The sequence below is a fragment of the Schistocerca americana genome, chromosome X, assembly GCF_021461395.2.
Source record: "Schistocerca americana isolate TAMUIC-IGC-003095 chromosome X, iqSchAmer2.1, whole genome shotgun sequence".
NCBI lineage: Eukaryota > Metazoa > Arthropoda > Insecta > Orthoptera > Acrididae > Schistocerca > Schistocerca americana.
This window is the reverse complement of record NC_060130.1, coordinates 255,397,518-255,413,724: the sequence shown is the minus strand read 5'-3', so window position 1 is coordinate 255,413,724 and position 16,207 is coordinate 255,397,518. Positions and strand designations below refer to the sequence as shown.

At 42.0% G+C, this 16,207-nt stretch overlaps 1 protein-coding gene across 2 annotated transcripts in view; it reads right to left on the bottom strand.

The window, feature by feature from the left end:
* The window catches only part of LOC124555716 (run domain Beclin-1-interacting and cysteine-rich domain-containing protein), a 170,947-nt gene extending 156,739 nt beyond the window's left edge, over positions 1-14,208 (bottom strand). The window contains exons 1-2 of one of the 2 annotated variants that reach the window (XM_047129724.1): positions 13,216-14,208; positions 3,139-4,113 (exon numbers count right to left, since the gene is read on the bottom strand). In XM_047129724.1, coding sequence (XP_046985680.1) covers positions 3,139-4,113; positions 13,216-13,536 — 1,296 coding nt within the window. In that variant the 5' untranslated portion in view covers positions 13,537-14,208. The remainder of the gene's footprint in view (positions 1-3,138; positions 4,114-13,215) is intronic. The other variant, XM_047129723.1, reaches the window with a different exon arrangement.
* Positions 14,209-16,207: the final 1,999 nt, after the last annotated feature.

Here is a 16,207-nt window from a genome sequence, read left to right as displayed (position 1 = left end):
ACGCGCGGGGGTCCGTTTTGGAACGCCGGACCTTGGAAGCTGGGGTCCGGAACGTTTCCCCGATGGACGCCTGAGAAGAGGATCGCTTCTCAGGTGGCGGGGGGAGAGGAGGAGGAGGAGGAGGAGGAGGAGGAGGAGGAGGAAGGGTGGCCCCTGGGGCAGAGGGGGCGGGGGCCACGGGGGAGGAGGATTTGGAAGGGAGGGATTTGGGAGGCGGAGGCAGAGCCCCCTGATGGGCGGAGGAGGCGGAGGGGGTACAGGATAGGGGTGAGGATACCGTGGAAGGAGTGGACACAACTGAGGCAAATGAAGTGGTCAACGGCACGGGATGGAGGCGGTCATACTTCTTCCTGGCCTCAGAATAAGAGAGCCGATCCAAAGTTTTGAGTTCTTGTATCTTCTTCTCCTTCTGATATGCGGGGCAGTCTGAGGATCTAGGCGAGTGGATGCCAGGACAATTAACGCACCGAGGTGGTGGGGTGCATGTATGTTCCTCACGAAGAGGACGTCCACAATCGCCACAAAGGGGCTCAGCCTCACACCGTGACGACATGTGCCCAAAGCGCAAACACCGAAAACAGCGCGTAGGAGGCGGGATGTAAGGTCGCACGTCGCAATGGTAGCACATCACCTTTACCTTCTCTGGGAGAATGTCCTCCTCGAAGGCAAGGATAAAGGCCCCGGTGTCGATGCGACGGTCTTTGGGGCCGCGCTGGACTTGCCGGACGAAATGCACGCCTCGGCGCTCCAGGTTGGCCCTGAGCTCCTCATCACATTGCAGCAGGACGTCCCGATGAGAAATAACCCCCTGCGTCCTATTTAGTGCCAGATGCGGGACAATGGACACTGGGATGTCCCCTAGGCGGTCGCACACCTGGAGCGTCGCCGACTGTGTGGCGGAGGTGGTCTTTATAAGAACGGACCCCGAACGCATCTTACTGAGAGCCTCGATTTCCCCGAAGATGTCCTCAATGTGCTGAACAAAGAACATGGGCTTGGAGGTGGCGAACGTCCCCCCATCGGTTCGAGAACAGACCAAATGGCGGGGGAAGTACTTCGCCCCAAGCCGGCGGGCCTGTCCCTCCTCCCAGGGAGTGGCCAAGGGGGAAAGGGCAGGAGAACCAGAACTAGAAACAGTACCTTTCCTTTTGAAAGACTCAGCCGCAGAGCGACCTGATACGTGTTGACGTTTCATCTGCGAAATGTCCGCCCCGATACCACCCACTCCGACCAGGGGCTCTCCCCACGGGCGCCACCCAGCCTCAGCAAGGGCCACCTGGCAGGATGACCGTTGCCGGGAGTCCTGATGCCCCAAGGAGACGGGCTTCTACTCCTTGGCCGACGTGGGGAGGGTGCAGCTCAGGTATCGGCAGTACGATCCCTGTGTTGTCGGGGGGGCTACAACCTAGAGGGTACATGACGACCCCACCACAACGGGCTGGCTACCGTGCTGGATTTCTGGTGCCATGGAAAGTCCATCATGATCGTAGGTGCAGATGGGGATGCACTATGGGCGTAACTTGTACAACCCATCAGGCATTTAGGCCCAATTTGAGGAATAGTGGGTATGGTTACAACGCCGGTACAATTCTGAGTGCCAAGGTCTTAGTGCACTGAGGACCAGTGGTACACCACGTAAGGCGTCCTTCCCCAAAAGGCTCGTACTTCTGTAGAATTTTGAAAAATGGAGGTCAAACCCCAAGGGGGACCATCACATGGAAGGCCGAAACAGTTGAAACTCCTTTCAGTCGCCTCTTACGACAGGCAGGAATACCTCGGGCCTATTCTTACCCCGGACCCGCAGGGGGGAAGTTTGTGTCTGCTAGTCACTAGGTGGTCTAAGGCATTGCCCTCACACATCAGTTCTTTAACTATCTACTCGAAGCAATTTTCAGATGAGACTTTCAGAATGAGTTTTAATTGCACTAGTATCCCATCCCTATTACAACATAATCAGGAAATTAACTCTTTATATTCTCCACGTTCTCTCTGAAGCACTCTGGCACTAAAGACTGTGACAAGTGGTTCATAAAAGCATCTGATTAACAACTTTGACTGACCTTTGATGCTTACCGTCACTCAAACACACACACACATTCAGAATCGATAATAACCTCACTATATACTACAGAGTTATTTACGGCAATAAATACGCAAACACCACCGGCGCCTAGATTTCACTGCTGTTCACTTCTGTTTATAGCCAACTATCTGTTCCTAAGAACTAATAAGACTAATTCTGGGGCCTCACCAGGAATGCTTGTGCAGTTTCCTAGTAACGCATTAACATTTTGTTTTTTTCTGATCTACAAGGGTGAAACCTCTCAGAGTAATGTTGCTGATCCAGCTTCAATTTCAGCAAGCATTTCATCACTAAGCTTAAGAAGGGGCTCCTCTAACTCAACGCCTCCTCCCACCATCACCCTCTCAGGTATGTCACATGTACTCTGCCACCCAATTAGTCACGTCCTTTGTGTTGTGCAAAGACTGTCTCTAGTGCCTTACTTCTTTACGCCTTAACATACCAACTGCAGTAAGAGGTATCTGAAGATCTATTGACTAAATGGACATGATCTTTGTTATTTTATATGAACTGGTCTATATGTACAGAGTTTTGAATTCCTTGGTTATTACTCTGCAGTCCTGAGGTAAGAAGAAATGCCTTTGACAGTTGGTTTGTTAATAATGCTCATGTACTTAACAGGGTTTTACCACAGTTTAAATAGGAACTCTGGTACATGCGGACTACACCATCTATTTCTGGTCATTTAACAGACACTATTGTATGGCCTGTTAAAACAACATGCTTAACTGTACACTCTTTTGAATGACAGTCAGTAAATCATGTTTTAATTGTTTCTACAAAACATTGTTTTCATATGACTAGACAATTTCTTATATTATTTTTGTTCCAAGTATCCCAATTTCTTTGCATTGCCAATTTATGTAGGTGCAATTTAAAATGGCAAAAATTAAATTGGCCAATCATGACAACGTGAACAAAATAATATAGGACTAACCTGTTAGTCCACAAAATTAACTAGGAAGTCATTTCAGCTAACACAATATCAAAACATCATTTAAATTTTTTTTAATGTTTAGATAGAATTTATAATATTTCACTAAATATTAACTTACCGGATCATCAGAGCCATTTCCAGGATTCACAGCTTCACTGGAGCAATTTTCAAAGCGCTGGAGAAATTCTCTCATATCTGGAGTCTTGACATATTGCAAATTGTAGCTTTCAAGCAAAGAATGGTAGCTTTGGACTTCACTTGGGCTTCTTAACCTGCTATGCATCACTACTGTTGCACTAGAAGTCGTCCTTGAAACAATATTCTCCTTCTCATTTGTAGTATTTTCTTCTAGTCTTTTAGAGGAACCTTGTTCCATCACCTCATCAAAGGAAGAGGACCATCCAACTCTTCCGAACAAAGAGTTTCCAACACTTGAAGATTCACAACCTTCTTCTGTATGACTAGTATCATTTGGTCTCACAGGTATATCTTTTCCATTTTTCTGTCCTTCCAAATTTTCATCTTCTATTACCTTTTTTGCAGAGTCTTCCTCTCTAGACCTTTCTGTCTCTAACCTAAGTCTTTCAGAAATTGGTGCATCATTAACAGGTGTACCTAAAATTATTTTCAAAGCTTCATCTTCACTAAGTGGTAACACATTGCTTACTCCAGATTCTTGAAGAGATGCAGGCAGTGATACTGATGTATTAGGTGACTTCTCAGCTGCAGGCGGTATACAATAATTATCATCTAGGGTTCTAGCTATGTCAACACCAGACATTACTGGACAGGCCCGCAATGGTGGTGTCCATAAGCCTGCAAGGAGCAATGGTGTATTGGTCCACACATTCAGTAAACTGGAATTGCATGCCAGTGTAGCAGTAATTCCTTCTATTCCCTCAATCAATCGCTGAGCAACATCTAACCTTTCACCATCACGAACAAATGCAGAACTTCGATAGTAAGGTTTAAGGGCACTTCCATCTTGCCTCATTGCTTCCAAATACCTTGAAAGCAAGCAGTCATTTAATGCAATACGGAGCCACACTCTGCAACGACCGACATCTGTTGTAACAAGATTCAGCGAATTTACCTGGATGGAAAAAAAAAGAAAATAAATAAATAAAATATTAACATTGTATTAACTGCAATATGATCTCTCACTTCTACAAAATACGTACAACAAACAGCTGTTAGCAAAACTACAAGAGACTGATGAAGGCTATGTGGCAGACCTGACAACTAACACTTTTCTAGGAAATTTTCTTCCTACATATCCCCACGTAGCAAGAAAGAATCAGTTCACTTGCAATGTACGCACCTGTTGCTCAACACCGCCTCTTCCTTAGTAGAAGATTCAGTGCCTCATGATCCCAGAAGCAATAGGTAATACAGCCAGAGTATGGTAACATGAATGCAAGTTAAGACAGATACCAAAATGCAGCAACAAGATGAAAACAAGGACGCACGGAGAAGGCAATACTGATACGCAAGGGACAACAAGTCACGACCCAGACAGTAATGATTGCTGGGAAAAAAATGGACCATCATAAGAAAAATGGCCTAGTCAAATAGACTGCTAGAACAGAAAAGATGACCAACCATGTAGCTGCCTTAATAATTGGAACAATAAAGCCAATCTAAATGTTAAATCATCCAGCCGTTAAACTCATTCAAAATTGCAATTGCACACCACCATTTTTGTACACATTCACCTACCCAGGCATAACAAATCACACAGAACATAAAACTGTCATTGTTAAAATGCACTGTTAAAATTTTAACTGAAATACACAGTATTGGTCAAAATAACAACACAGGAAAGTGTGTGTGGCTGAATAATTAATAAAAAATAAATAAAATAAAAAACTGAATGAGCCAGCCACCCTGGTGACACATTAAAACTTTCTCCATAATCTAAGGAGCATATCCGGTGAGTGCTCTCACCGAAGCACGAAGCTTTGTTTCACCTGATTTCATCTCAATTTCTTGGCCAGGTGTTGGTATGCTAGACCATGTAGTTTACTTTTACCAGCTGCAGCTTATTGTCTTTTGCTTCCAGCAGTCTTCTTTCAACTATCTTAAGACTCGTTATCTCACCAGTAAGGATACAGCATACAGAGACAATCATGGGGCCACAGCAATTTCAGTGTATGCTTCACGAGGTGCTGCCTCTACTAATTCCCATGTACCCCAGTATCCAGGAAACCTTCTCTCAGCCTTTCAGAAGATGAGAGTCCTAGATGTTGCAGGCATTTCTGTCTGCTGGGTACATATGTTGTATAGATGTAAGTATATTTAGAGATTATGAACAAATGAGCAATTTTTCAGCACAAATACATCATACTGGCTCCCTTGCCTGTATGTAATATTGCATGGAATATATTAAATTCAAATTGTAAATAAATTTTGAGGACATTTGAGAAAACAGCTGAGTAGCCATCTTACATGTGTACCACATGGGTGAAGTCCAGAGCTCTAATATCTATCAGCAAATATAGTTGAAAGCAACTCTCAAAGTCTCAAGAAAATCATCTTTGGAGTTCTGTCTTTAATCCGGTAAAGCAAGGTCAATCTTTCTTGAAAAGCCATGTGGCTGCATGGTAGAATGATTGCCCACCATGTATGTGGCACAGTTTCAATTCCCATCCCTGGCAAGCTTTTGACCATTTCCCTGAATCATAAAATACACAAGGATGAAAAAGAATTAAATTTTTAATTTTTTTAAACTTAAATCATCTTTTATAAAATATTAACAATTAAGAATGTACATTTGCAATGAAACCTGGATTTTTCGTGTGAGATATGTAATTAGAAATAAGACAACATGCATTTTTCATAAAAGTATCAATTAGGTATTTGTCAATTAGCATAGATTTGATGAAGTTTATATTTGAATGCTGTAGCTATCCAAACTGAACCAAAAGGGGGGGGGGGGGAGATAAGGGTGAAAAAACAATGAGTAAAACTAGACTTATACCAGCATTGCCTGCCTGGAATGCTACTGATTTTGTTCTGCCGATATGTATTTTAATGCTCAAGGAATTACTAGAAGACCAAGCATGTCTGCTTCAAAATTTGTACCTGTGGTTTTGTCAACTTAAAACCCTACATGGCAAGCAAGCAATTTACCGCACAGCCATGTGGCCTGTCGAGAAAAATCGACATTGCTTCATCAAAGTAACAACGTTCAGCAAACTTCAAACTAGATTTCCTCAAGAATTTTTTAGAGTTGCATCAAATTATTTTGGGCAATTAATATATGTGTTCTGAACTTCACAAATATTTTAAAAAATTACAAAAATCAGATCACTGTGTGTTCACTTGGTAGACAAATTGGCAAGCACAGCTATATAGCAGTGGTCCACAATTTAAATTTCATTAAACACTGTATTAAAAACATAGGCAGAAGCACAGTATCTCCTGAACCTCATTAAATGCTCTATGCATTTTCAGGAGCCAACATGGCCGTTAGTTTCGTCCCTGGTTAGGTTTTGCATTTGTTCCACACCAAGTACCACTATGTCGTGCTTTTAATGTATAACATATGACTTTGCTAGCAGACAATTTGTGTGAATTGCTTCCATGGCAAAGTGAAATTGGGAAGACTGCTGCCTATTCCAACTTCTGACTTTTATTGACAGAATACAGCAAGGAAGGATTCCTCCATTTAAAAGTGTGGCCATACATACCAAAGTCCTCCACAATGTAAATGTGACAGTGATATGGTCATTTGCATATAAATGGAAGGCAATTGTGGTAGATAAGACAAGGCGGCTCAAAAAGCAGGTGTCACATAGGCCTACTCACTTTGCCAATTTTAAATTGACTTTCCCACTGAACTTGCTGCAGACTCAAAATCGCAAAATATCTCCGGCAGAAAAGAAGGGGCAAGAAATACACCGCCAAACAAGTACCTTACATTGAGCTGCAAATACTATACAAATCAAGGCAGCAACCTGCATTTACAAATGGTTGAGAAGCCAGTTGCCAAAGTCGACATTGCATACAAAACATTACATTCACTTCAGTAAAAAGCAGAACAGCCACAGAGTACAGAGGGGGAACAAAGGGTAAGCTCCACTTAGAAATATACCATCTGTCAAAAGAGTTAAGAAACTGATTTTATTCCTGGTGATAAAAGTTATGTTTGTGTGACCATAGTGTGTGCAAAGTTAGTCCTGCACACCTTGACTCCCAAAAAAGACCTACGACATAGGGCTGCTTCTCATGACTTGACTGAAATCCAAAATGCAGGCAATTCTAGTACAACAATTCACATAAGGTTCAATGCTTTAATGACATAACATTCAACCCAATGTGACACAAAAGTTTAAAAACATCTGAATGAAGCACTTTTCTGACAGTTTAACACAGCTGTATGAACGTTTTGCAAGTTGTACTTAAGTGGAGGAGGAAGGGTTGATGAACACCTGAGGTATTAAAACCATCATAATTTTTCTTTATTTTCAATTAATCCAGTCTTTAAACTCTATAGTTCGGTGGGATGTGTTACAAAGCACAGTAAGCACCATGACAAAGCACACATCCCCACCAATATTGCCACCAAAAGAAAAACACCATACAAATAAACAGAAGCACAATTTGCCAAACAACACCATTTTCTTCTGCATGGTGAATCTGAAGAAGACACGTCCGTGAAAATAAAGGAATACATAGTCTGTCAGAGTGAACCAACCAGTCCCTCTTTTTAACCCTAAACTACAATCCATCTAATTTCTGTAGCAAAAATGACAAAATAGATCCCATAGTGCACTGGAACATGAATGGGTTCAGGACACACATGAAGGAGCAAGAACAGTTAACTTAAGGTTACAAGCAGTTCCTGCCATAGTTGATGTGTACCCACAAACCACCACCACCACCACCACCACCACCACCACCACCACCACCAGTTGCTCAAATAGTATGAGTGTGCCCAATGGAATGACACTATGCTCTCTGTACCTGCTTCCTAATCAAGATTTATCTTAAGAGGTTCTTGTAATTCACAAACTTCTCAACCATTCCTCCTCTGTGGGGATGTTCGTGCACAGGGGTCGACCACCATCTGTTGCCAGGTTCCAGCTTTTGAGAATGTCATGTATTTAGAAGTATTACTCCTCCTGGACTGGGACAGAGCATACACTTCAGTACCACTATTGGTCATTCTCTTCTGTAGATATCAATACGCAGTCCTGCCCTTCAGACACTGTTCAGTGTCAAGCAGTTGGCAATTTGCACTGCCATGACCAATTCCCCCATCTGCATATGTAGGGCACACCAAGAAGTGTGTAAAAGAAAGCTGCCAAAGTGGATGCTTGGAAAGGTGAACTAGATGCTGTACTGTTAGCTCACTTTAAATGTCAAGACAGCATTCAGGAATGGGTGGATCACATTATAACAGTGACCCACGAACCCACTGACTCATCTATCCCCAACGCCTTTAGGACATCCATGAAGACTGTTGCTTCTTGGTTGGTTTGGGGGATTAAAGGGACCAGACTGCTATGGTCATCGGTCCCGAAGACTGTTGCTGTCCTGCTGGAATGAAGAGTGCTGCTCCACAATCAGGATCAGACTGGTGGGAAAATGAAAGTTCAGATGCTGACTATCTACTGAGAAACACTCAGCTTTTTGGGTGGCGAGGGCTAAATGCCACTGTATTTTTAATGAGATCAAGAAGAGTGTGTCAAAACTTCCTGGACGCACTCAACCGTTCCATCACTTCAGCACACATACCATCAGAAGAATTCCCAGGAAGCACAGTAGGAAACTTAGAGCAGCTGCGATGGAAGAGGGGGCCCCCAAATGCCACACCTAGACTTAATCACTATCAGAGTCTCCTGGTACTACACCCAGACAAGACCAAATCATGTACAGTCTGCTGTTGCAACTAGGAGAAAATTCCAAGAAAAAACCTAAAAAATAAAATGTGCAATCAGGCCAAGTTTCCAAACTGGGGAGAGAAGCAACTGCAGTCCACCACCTCAAACATGTGTCAGTACTTCTTGAAAGCACTTTGTAGCAAATACCTTTGAGCATATGGTTTACTGTTGCCTGATCTGGATCCTAGAGACCAGGAAGCTCCTGATCCCCTCCTATATATTCAGGAGGTATCAATCCACCATCATATAGCTGGAGGCAGCTATAAAATCGACTTTCCTGTGCAAGTAACACCTAATATGTACATATTTTATATGCAGTCCATTAACATTTTGAAAATGCACTAACTGACAGAACAATGTACGTAGAGATGTAAAAACTGACACCTATGCCTAAAATTACATGGGGCTTTATTGAAATAAAAAAAAACAAGTGCAAAAAGTTGGCCAACAGATGGTACTGGACAGCAAAAAATCAGTGACGCTGCATGAGAATCTCATATAAAATGAGCTATAGTGAGAGGGGGTTAGATGAAAAAAATAAATAAATAAATTGTCACATGTTGACTTTACAACAAATGGCGCCGTTAGTGAAGCCTTATAATCAGACGGGAGAATCCACTACTGCAGATTTATCATCCTATTGCCATAAGAAGGGTATTTGAATGGTTAATGGTGCAGTTGCTGTGAAGAAAATCACAAAATTAGAAGCCACAGGTTGTTTGGACAATCAGCCCCATATTGGGCAACCAACAACCATCAGCTAATGCTGATGAAAAGCTCTCTGGTATCCATTCAGGTGGCAGTATTGTAAAACTACAACATTACGACAAGTGACGTACATATAGTCTTCTGGTGAAGATTTTGTGGATGCCATCCTACTTATATCTGCGGTGTGCCCCCCCCCCTCCACCTTGCTCCAGGAGGCTGGGTGCAGAATGGCTGGCAGGCAGAGGGGGGTGGTGTAGTGAAGTTGCTATGGTGGGGGTTAGAGCATTCTGGTCCTGTCTCGCGAGGACAATGGTGGTGATTTCACCCCCTCCCCCACACTGTGCCTGTCACCCTCTCTGTACCCAGCCTCCCAGGGCCAGGTGGAGAGGGGCACATAGCAGATATATGTAGAACAGCATCCATACAATGTTTACGCTTCGCCAGAAGATGATGACTACATCACTTGCTGCAATGTCATAACACTGCCACCCACCTGGAAACCTGAGAGCTTTTCATCAACTGTATACACCAGGGAAGTCTACATCCATGCAAGCGTTACTGCTGCTTGGGCATTTCAGGAAAAAATTGAGACTTTAGTGGGGTCATCTCAAGCATAGTGACACCTGTTTGCACATCGAACCGGCATCCCACGCAGTACTGTTTGGAGAGCACCAAGGCATTCCCTCCTACGCTATCTGTTCAAAAAACAGTGTCATCAACTGTTAGCCATTGGCCTTGTGATGTAGAAAACATTTGCAGTGGGGGAATTTAAAAGAAATCCGGGAAGATGATGACTGGTTGTTTAATGTGCTGTGGACCTGCGAAGTCCATTTCACACTCTGAGGGTCTATCAGCACCCACAACTGCAGAATTTGGGGTACTGAAAATCTTAGAACTGTCATGGAAACCCAACTGCATGATGAGAAAGTTACGGTGTCATGAATTTTTCACACCAATTGTGACTGGACCCTTTTCTTTGAGGAAATGCAAGGTGCTGCTTTTCAAACTGCCAGCATGCTGTGTGCGAGGTACACTGATATGTTACAGAATCCCATCATCCCTAGCCTGATGAATACCTGCTGGGAGGTGTTACTTATGCAGGGTGGCACTCCACCCCACATTGCTACAAGTGTGAAAGACCCCTTGTCCACATCATGTGGTGAGGATAACGTGCTGCGCCATCCCTCCAGTCATGCTTGGTCTCCCAGATTCTCAGGCCTCAACCAATGAGATTATTGGTTGTGGGGTTACATGATGGCCCTAGTCTGCTGCAATCATCCATAGGGATGTTCAAAGACAACATCCGACGGCAATTTTTCACCATACCTACTGATATGCTGTACAGTGTTGTTCAAAACATTGTTCCTCGTCTACAGATATTGTTGAAGAATGACTGCCTACATGTTGAGCATTTGTTATAAAAAACATTATCTTCACAAAAACTCTACTGTTATGCTAATTATTGGGAATACGGAAGTGTCTGATCCCACCCGTCTGCTTTGACCCATTACGTCATCAATATGGCGGAAATGGCTATTCTAAGCATCTCCAATATTGTGCCTATGATATCACCACATATACACGGCAACAAACATGAAAATACGTATAAATAAGACAAGAACATCTCCCACCAAAAATACAATCAAAGTAATGGGACATCCGAGGGCAACTGGGGGTTTTAGGGAGGGGACAAGCAAAATATAACAGTAAAAAAAAAGCCTAGGTTCCTCAAGACACTGAACATATTTAAGTGCCTTTATCACAAATTTAGACCCTGGCTAGATTATGGATGCACAGTTTATGGATCAACAAGACATAAGTAGCCATAGACATCCAGTGCTATCAACCAAGACGGTATTTGGCTGGACCCATGTGCCTATAGGACTAGCCATATACCTAGCCTCTGTGCTGAGGATGGTGAACCACTGTGTGCCACCCACTGTATCAGGTCATACAGGTACTTCACTGTTTCAGAGGTATCCGAGTACCAAACTGTTGTGCACTTTTTCATGGAAGTAATTCTCACAAATTGTACGCTAGCAAAGAGGTCATATGGTATACATTAAAAGCACGAAGTGGTACTTCATGTGGAACAAATATAAAATATAACCCAGGGCTTAAGCTAACTGCCACACTGACTCCTGACAATGCACAGAGTAGTTTGATTTAATGAGGTTCAGGAGATACTGTGTTCCTGTCTTATGTTTTTAATTTAGTATTTTATGAACTTTAAATTCGGGACCATTGCTATGTAGCTGTATATGCTGATGTGTAAGACACAGCAGCAATCTGATTTTTATATTTTTTTATATTTATGTTATGCGAAGTTCAACATGCAAATATTAATTGCCCAGAATAATCTGATGCAACTCTAAAAAATTCTCAAGAAAATTTGCTTACAAGTTTTCTGACCACTGTTAATATGCTGATGCAAGGTCAATTTTTCTTGAAAGGCTGCATGGCAGATTATTTGTCTGCTATGTTGTGGTGTTTTTGGTTCAACAAAACCCCTGATACAAATTTGAAAGCGGAGATGTATGTCGTTCTATCAATTCCATGAGGTTTGAATGAACTGAACTACATATAACTGTATTTACGGTAGTTCAGTTCAGGAAGACAAATGTAAAACTTACAAAGAAGTCAACAATACCATTTTTACAAAGGGCGCTGGCCCGAAACTCTTAATGGTACAATAAATTATTTTCAAAAAGACCAGTGGATGGTTGCAGTATTTCCTATAGCGTAATTTGGGGAAACAGCAGACCAAAACTGATTTAAAAACCTTAGGACTCACTTAGGAGAGGAAAAAAAAGAAACACGTAATACCAATATGCAGATTGGATGAATTAATCATAAGCAGCAAATTTTAAAATGTACCATTATCTTATATTATTTTAAATTGCTTCTTATGTGACTGTTGCTTAACAGTGTGTATGGAATCACAGAAATGGTTTCTGTACAGTCTGTTTTTACATGGTAATGGTTGCAGTATTTTGGTATACACGTAACTTTCAGGGAACAGACAACATACAAACATAGGGAAATAAAGGGGTACCAGTATTATAAACACAGTACATGAAATGTGATTACCAGTATAACTGTCGCCAATTCTCTGTAAAAAAAATTATGCTACAACACTCAATAGTGTAAAATGAAGAGGAGTCAAAGGCTTATCTTCCTTCTTCCCTTTCATTGATGAAGTTGAGAGGAAACGAAGAGTGTACAGCCTACATTCAAGTTTCATCAATCAACCACACTGACTTTACCAAATTCGATTATTCTCTTGATAAGTTATGTGAACTTAAAAGGAGTGCTGGAGAAAGTATTAGCACATGAGCTACTAGAACAGTCAAATGAAAGAAAACGTCATTGATACTAACTTATTCCGAGCTCTGTCCAGAAGTTTATCAGGTCTATCCAAATGCATATCCATCGTCAGTTGATGCACAACACTGACAATATAACAGATAGTCTTATTTACTGTTCTAAGAGAGAGAGAATGTAAATGACAAATTTATACCGTGTAAGTTGTTAGTGGTTATACGAGATTTCCAATGTATATATGCACTTAACAAATACATAATGGTCAAATGTCTAACCTGATCGATTATTTCGCGATGAGAAAAAACCAATAATGGTCCCCAAAACGTTGGCTCAGGTCTTTGGTCAGGATCTGCACCGATTGCCTGGCTTACTCTATTTAAGAACGTATCTTTCAAGCCGTGAATGAATATAGCTTCCAGTACAGTGCACAGTGAGTTCGTTGTGTCATTGTTACTGACAATTTTTGCAGCATCTTGAGGCTCAGTGTGTTGAAGCTGTATATCTTTCACACTTTCTGATAAATGGCTCATCAAAGAATCTTTCACCATGTTCTCTCTTCCACCAAAAGCGGTAACACTCCGAATTATTGCATTCATTTTCACAGGTCGTCGATGTTAACAAGAAATTGCTGCGATGCCCAAGGGATTTCGTACTGTATGACGTTGTCCAAATCAAGGTATTTCTCGAGAGACAGCTGTTTAAACACACAAACAGGCACATCAACACTTCAAATTTCTACAGCACAGCACGATGAGTCCGTACAATGTTAATCTCTAGAAGCGTAGTAAGTCTGTCGAAAAATATCGAACACAAGAACCCGTAGAACAATCCAGGACTTTACTGCGTACCATATTAGACAATTAGTTTGTACTAATTTCAAGTAGCACTACTTTCCACGCTCATTCTGTTGTGTATCCTTATGCACTTCATGTTGAATAGCGACGATGCAACGTATTTCCTTGTTTTATATAAATGCGTAAGGCACAAACTCTGTCGACGAGACGTCTTCTTAGATCTAGTTTTTCCTTAGACTTCAATGTATTCGTCATTTAAACAAGAAAAAAAACAACTAGGCTGCTATTGTTCCATCAGTATTGTCTATCCACGCAAGCTCTTTCTGAATTGACGTTCTCTACAACATGCTTCCACTTCTCTGACTGTCAGAATCACCTGAAACATCAGTGACTTTACTAACCGAGTGTTCGACCATAGATATTTTATGGTCGAAGGTGTAGTGATATTACCATGTGATAATAAACCAAGGAAGTTAATTTTAACCTCCTAGGCTTCGACCATAGATACTGGTCGAAGCTCCTAGGTATAAACCAATGATGTTCTACTCGCGAACGAGAATCAACGTCGAAAGGCCCGTCCACACGCAACGATCTCTCTGCGCAAAGGTCTGCGCACATCACATCTGCGCAGACAGATCGTTGCGTGTGGACAGAAGATTTGCGCCAACCTGAGGTGTGTGCAAACCTGGAAGTTGGAGCTGGAGGTTTGAGCGAAACCTCTCAAATCTGTGGGTTCAAACCACATCTGCGCAGACAAGTTAGAGCGTGTGGACAGGAGATCGTCGCAAATCTGGCGCGAAACAGCTGTTAGCTCAACCTAGTGTTTGTATTTGAGCGCACAGGGCATTAAAATGGCTGATACTCGTCAGTGTTCTCGAGAGTTTGTAAGTGAATTCATTGAAATAAATAGAAACCACCCATGTTTGTGGAAGATTAAGAGTAAAGAATATAGTGACCGAGACAAAAAGACAGCAGCATACAATGTTCTAATTGAAAAATTGTGGGCAGTTGACGCCTCGGCAAACAGAGAAACAGTAATTAAAAAAAATTCGTTGCGAACTGTTTATCGAAAAGAGTCATCCAAAGTTCAGAAATCTAGAAGATCTGGTGTAGGAGTACATCAAGTATACCAGCCAACGTTATAGTATTTTGATCTGCTTGGCTTTCTTAGTGATCAAGAAACGCCAAGACCAAGCAGGAGTACAATTGAAGATGAAATTGGAGTGTCAATATGCGAGGAAATGGAACACGAGGTAATGTAAAACAATATATGTCACATACGTTTATCAAAGGTTTATTCAAAATAATATATTTGTGTGCAAACATAATAGAAAATTAACTGCTGTTATAAAAAGAAACATGAATATACTTGTCCATGTTTTAGGTTCGCCCTGCAACTCTCGCAGTAAATCTACGTGAGAAAACTGCTTTCGCTTTAGCAGCCACTGTCTACACTGTTTGGACCGCTTTCTCTGTTTCCTGTGGTTGGTTTGAATGTTTCTTGCACCACAAGTTGCGAACACAGACCACAACAGAACTTCCTCCATTTCTATATTTCGAAATAACTTAATTAAATTTTTGACGTTTACGGGGAGCGTATTCGCTTGCCACTAATATTTCTTTTCTATACCGACAGATGACGGGCGAGCAGTAGATTGGGGTTTGTGTCGTGTGAACACACCACATTTGCAGCGATCTTTTGCATGTACAGACATCTGCGCCGATGTCTGCGCAGACAGATCGTTGCGTGTGGACTGGGCTGAAGACGATACCATTAAGATCGATTCAAACTGGACGTCAATGCAACTGCAGGGAACATAACCATCAAATGGTAGACGAAACGTAAACATTACGTAGCGTCACTTATTTCTGAATGGCGAAAATGAGGTTATGAGGTACAGTTCATCTCAACCCATTAGCGGCGTGCGTTGCCATATGGCAACGTTTGTAACACTTTTTAAAAATCGTCGATTCCGCGACCTCAACGAAGCGAGAGTGTTGGCAGCACTGGATTCCGTTCCGCACAACGAGTTAAAAGTTGGTTCCACAAGACTGCAAAGATCACCACAACGCAACAGTTTTAACAATACATTTAAATTCTGCGGCGTAAGCAGTGTTGGAAGTCGTTTGCTGAAGTATGTATTACATAATATTTTACGATATATAATTTGGTTTTTTAGTATGGATGTGCTTTAAATACTCAAATATATATTCTTTGGACGTCACTGCTTGCTGCGAAATAAATTACGTTCATTTAGGCCGTTTGAACTTCGGTGTTGCCATATGGCAACGCTAGGCGCTCGTACTCAGTAAAAGGACGAATTTTCTCTTTTTTGTTTTAGAAGAGGTTTCTCGCTTGCTGAGGCGCTGGAGATTCTTTATAATGACGATATTGAAGGTGATGTGCTTGTTGAGCCCCCAGATCCGAATGTAGACACAGATGAAGATTCGGGAAATGAACACGTTGGCGGGC